The sequence below is a fragment of the Sinocyclocheilus anshuiensis genome, unplaced genomic scaffold, assembly GCF_001515605.1.
Source record: "Sinocyclocheilus anshuiensis isolate Anshui unplaced genomic scaffold, SAMN03320099.WGS_v1.1 scaffold479, whole genome shotgun sequence".
NCBI classification, from domain to species: domain Eukaryota; kingdom Metazoa; phylum Chordata; class Actinopteri; order Cypriniformes; family Cyprinidae; genus Sinocyclocheilus; species Sinocyclocheilus anshuiensis.
The window spans coordinates 2,992-7,436 of NW_015551042.1; the positions used below are offsets into that span (position 1 = coordinate 2,992).

The 4,445-nt window shown below is 32.3% G+C and overlaps 1 protein-coding gene across 1 annotated transcript in view; it reads left to right on the plus strand.

Moving 5' to 3' along the window:
- The first annotated feature begins 1,970 nt into the window (after window positions 1-1,970).
- csgalnact1b (chondroitin sulfate N-acetylgalactosaminyltransferase 1b) overlaps window positions 1,971-4,445 on the plus strand; it is a 7,251-nt gene continuing 4,776 nt past the window's right edge. The window contains exons 1-3 of the mRNA XM_016451159.1: window positions 1,971-2,508; window positions 3,688-3,904; window positions 3,982-4,083. Coding sequence (XP_016306645.1) covers window positions 1,971-2,508; window positions 3,688-3,904; window positions 3,982-4,083 — 857 coding nt within the window. The remainder of the gene's footprint in view (window positions 2,509-3,687; window positions 3,905-3,981; window positions 4,084-4,445) is intronic.

Below are 4,445 nucleotides of genomic sequence, written 5' to 3' on the forward strand. Positions count from 1 at the left end.
CATTACCTGCGTGACTGATCAACAACAGTAAGTAGACATGTGCTTGATTTAATAAATGCTGTTCAAATAATTTAAAACAGGAATGCACTATGTAGCTCATTATTGAATATAACGTCATAAAATAGTGTTTTTACAATCATATTTCAATACGTTTTTACAGCAATTTTATCTCTAATAAGAGTTTTTTTGTCCAACTGGAGGTGAAAAAAAAAAGTGAAAACAGGAAATAATGACCTGAAATGTTTATTGGATACATGAAAAATGTGCAAAATAATATGACAAACGTTACAGCCCTACATCTTGGGAAAATATTCTTCTTATTTGTAAAAAAAAAAAAAAACAAGGCCTAATATTACCTTATTTGATGATGCTGAGTTCAAAAATATGAATGAAAACTTTACCTGTTTTTCACAAAATAAGATTTTTCAGATTGTATTAGCTGTAAAATCAAAATAATGAAAGCAGTCAAATGACAAAAAGCATTCAAAATGTATCATGAACTTAAAATCTGCAAAGGAGAAGAAGGGAGAAAAATAAGTTGAAATTTTCCATTTATTGTCAACAAATAATGTCATGCATGTGAAAAAGGGCTGAGAATCAGATGAAGACATGAATGTGTTTGTGTTGTTCAAGAGAGAATACAAGACTATTCCACCTTTTAAACGCTTGCCGAAAGATGCTACAAAATGCATCATATATTTAGTCAGAAATGGTGACTGTCTCCAGCAAAGCAGACACTATTTTTGAAATCTATATTGGATTTCATTTAGCAAATATGGTGTAATCTGCTGAAAATAACTCGTATAACCTGCACATCTTCTTCTTCTTCTTCACCATTATTTATTTAGATTTTTTTATAATGCAGATTGTGTCAAAGCAGCTTTACAGTATTAAACAGGGCAATAGTGAATAGTGCAAATGCTCATATGTGTCTGTTTTAAAACAAAATTGATTTCAGTAAATGGTTATTGTTACAGATCAGTGTTATTTAAGAGACATACTATTTTTAAATACATAATTTGTTTAACTTTAATTGTAGTAATTTTAATAAATTAACAAATATGTTGTTTTTGTCATTATTTTTATTATTGATTTGTATTAATTTTTAGTCTTAGTTTATTTAGGTTTAGTTATTTATTACTTCAGCTTAAACTAAGTGTTGCCTTGGCAACGAGCTAAAATAAGTTTAATTTTTAAATATTTTATTTCAGTTAACATTTACTTAGTTTCGAGTAACAAATAAAAAAATGCTTTTTAGTTTTAGTTAATGACAATAACTCTGCTGCCGATTGTATTTATGTGGACTTTTATATTTTTCAGTGGTTTAGTTTTTGTTTATTAGTGCATTGAACGCACACAACCACATGCAAAAAATATGATTTTCTTACTTAGTGTTTGTGTCTTGTGTTCTAGTATAAATATCTAAACATTCTTGAATCAAGATGCATTTACTGCACAAGTGAAATTATGTAAGATATTATATCTTATTTTCTGTAAAAAATATATATACAAATTTTTCGTTTTTGCTTAAAACAAGCAAAAATATCTGCCAATGCGGCAAGAAAAATAATCTTGTTTAGCCTTTGAATTAAGATTATTTTTCTTACCGCATTAGTATATATTTTTGCTTGTTTTAAGCAAAAACTCTCAAAATGTTGATGCTTTTTTTTTTTCTTTTAGAAAACGATTTATTATCAAATAATTTCACTTGTCAAGTAAATGCATCTCGATTCAAGAATGTTTAGACAAGACACAAACACTAAGTAAGAGCATCTTTTTTTGCAGTGTATCGACGCCTGTTTGTTTTTGTGGTTTCAGATGCACTCTTGCTGGAACATCAAAAAAACAAAAAAAATTGAATTCTGAACCAAAGCAATGGATCAGATCACATCATGTTTTTACTAAAACAGTGTCTTTAGTTGCACAAATCTGCATTGTTCGACCAGACCTGTGTGTCTTTACAGTCAGTCATGCAGAGGCGATGGTTTCTGGGGAAGCGTGCGATTGCTGCGCTGCTCTTCTGCTTCGTTCTGCTCCTGTATCGTCAGGCCTGCAGGTCTCAAAGCCAAACCAGACGTCCAGCAGGGGAAGATGCATTCGAGGCTTTACTGCAGCAGCATGAGCGGCGCTATCTCCAGCACAGCAGGAACCTCACCAGACTGATCTCACAGCTGAAAGCAGAGCTGCAGAGATCCGCTGTGGAGCTCGAGGAACAGAACCAGTCAGAGCTGGAGGAGTTCCTGAGGAAGCAGCTCCGACGGGCCGAGATCTTCACCGGAGAACGGCTGCCCGATGAGTTTGCGGTGCTGCCGTTTGAGACCTTCACCCTCCGCCGGGTCTATCAGCTGGAAAGCGGACTGGCGAGACTCCCGGTGGAAAGTCTGATGGGTCAGGACCGCAGGAACGAGCTGAACGGAGCGCTAGAAGCAGCGCTGCATCTGCTGAACGAACCTCAGCTCAGAGACTCACAGCAGCGCAGGGTTTACTCTCCTCAACATTTCTATGAAGGTCAATCTGATTACTACAATGCATTACCCTAAAAAAACAAAGCAAAAAATGATTCTCTTACTTAGTGTTTTTGTCTTGTTTTCTAGTATAAATAGGCCTATCTAAACATTCTTGAATCAAGATGAATTTACTGTACAAGTGAAATGACGTAAGATATTAAGTCTTGTTTTCTGTTAAAAAAAAATATACAAAAATTGTGTTCGTTTTTCCTTAAAACAAGCAAAGATATCTGCCAGTGGGGCAAGAAAAAGAAATTTTTTTAGCCTTTGAATTAAGATTATTTTTCCTACCGCATTGGCTTTTGCTTGTTTTAAGCAAAAACTAACACATTTTTTTTTTTAAATCTTAATATCTTAAATCTTGTACAGTAAATGCATCTTGATTCAAGAATGTTTAGATATTTATACTAGAAAACAATTCAAAAATACTAAGAAAATCATTTTTTTGCAGTATATATATACCTATAGCTGTATGGGAATGATAGATATTTGATCTTGTTTTAAGCAAAAACTCACTTTATTTTGATTATTTTTTTATCTTAATATCTGAAATCATGTTGCTTCTCAAGTAAATATATGTTGATTTGAGAATATTTAGATATTTGCACTGGAAAACAAGACACAAATACTGAGGAAGGAAATCATATTTTTGCAGTGTAGCAAAATTTTACAGTAAAAATGTATATTTAATTAACCGAAATAATGTTAATACACCAAATGACTAAAATCTGTTTTTTACCCTTTAATATATTTACAAATACCTTTAAAACGACAAAATCATGAATCGCAGTTAATCACAAGTAGTTTTTCCATAAGCTGAGATAAATATTAATATATAGATGCACACAGTGTCATAAACATTTACACACATTACACTAAAACACTGCAATAAACATGCATTTGACAACACACAAAAGCAGAACTGATGACAAAAAAACTAAGAAAAAAAGTTGTTACAATATAAAACTATCAAATATAAGTGACAATAAATGTCTTGTTTTACTTGTTTTGACTTCTAAAAACTGCCCTTTTAATAGTATATTACTGTATACGTATTTTAGATCTAGATCTATTATTTAAAAATGAACAGGTTACATTTATACAGTCTTTTGTTGTTAAAATTATGATGATTTTTTTTACAGTAGAGGCTGCTTCAAATGTAATTTCTCTTTAATGGCAGGAATCTTTCGCACAGAGAGGGACAAAGGAACATTATACGATCTCACGTTCAGAGAAAACAGCGTTCCAGACTTCAGGAGGCTGGTGTTCTTCCGTCCTTTCGCGCCGCTGATGAAGGTGAAGGAGGAACTGATGGATGCATCTCAGATCCTCATCAATATAATCGTACCTCTGGCTGACACAGTGGATGCATTCAGACAATTCATGCAACATTTCAGGTAAAACCGAACCTCTTTTGACCCGTCGGTGAGTTTGCACGTCATGTGATACTTCATTTCTTCTCCTTGTGTCTCAGTGACGCTTGCATTCGTCAGGATGGACGGACGCATCTCACCGTGGTGCTTTTTGGGTCAGAAAAGATGCATGAAGTGAAAGGAATTCTGGATGGAATGTCAAGGTAGAGAAAATGAATGCAAAAAAAACAAAACAAATAAACTCACTTCCATATATATATACAGCAAAAAATATATTTAAAAATCTACAGAAATGATAAAAAAAATCTATATTTGCTAAAATGTGTTTTAAAATATATTTACGTAAATATATTTTCTACCGATATGTTTTTTGGGCATTGAAGATATATTTAAAAAATATAAATATGAAAATATAAATATATGCATATATTTTAATCCAAGGAAATACATTCATGTATCTTGTTTTCCAGTACAAATATCTAATAAAGCAAGATATATTTACTTGAGAAGCAAAATGACTAAAGATACTAGTCAGATTGTTTTCTTAAAAAAAAAAAAAAAAAGA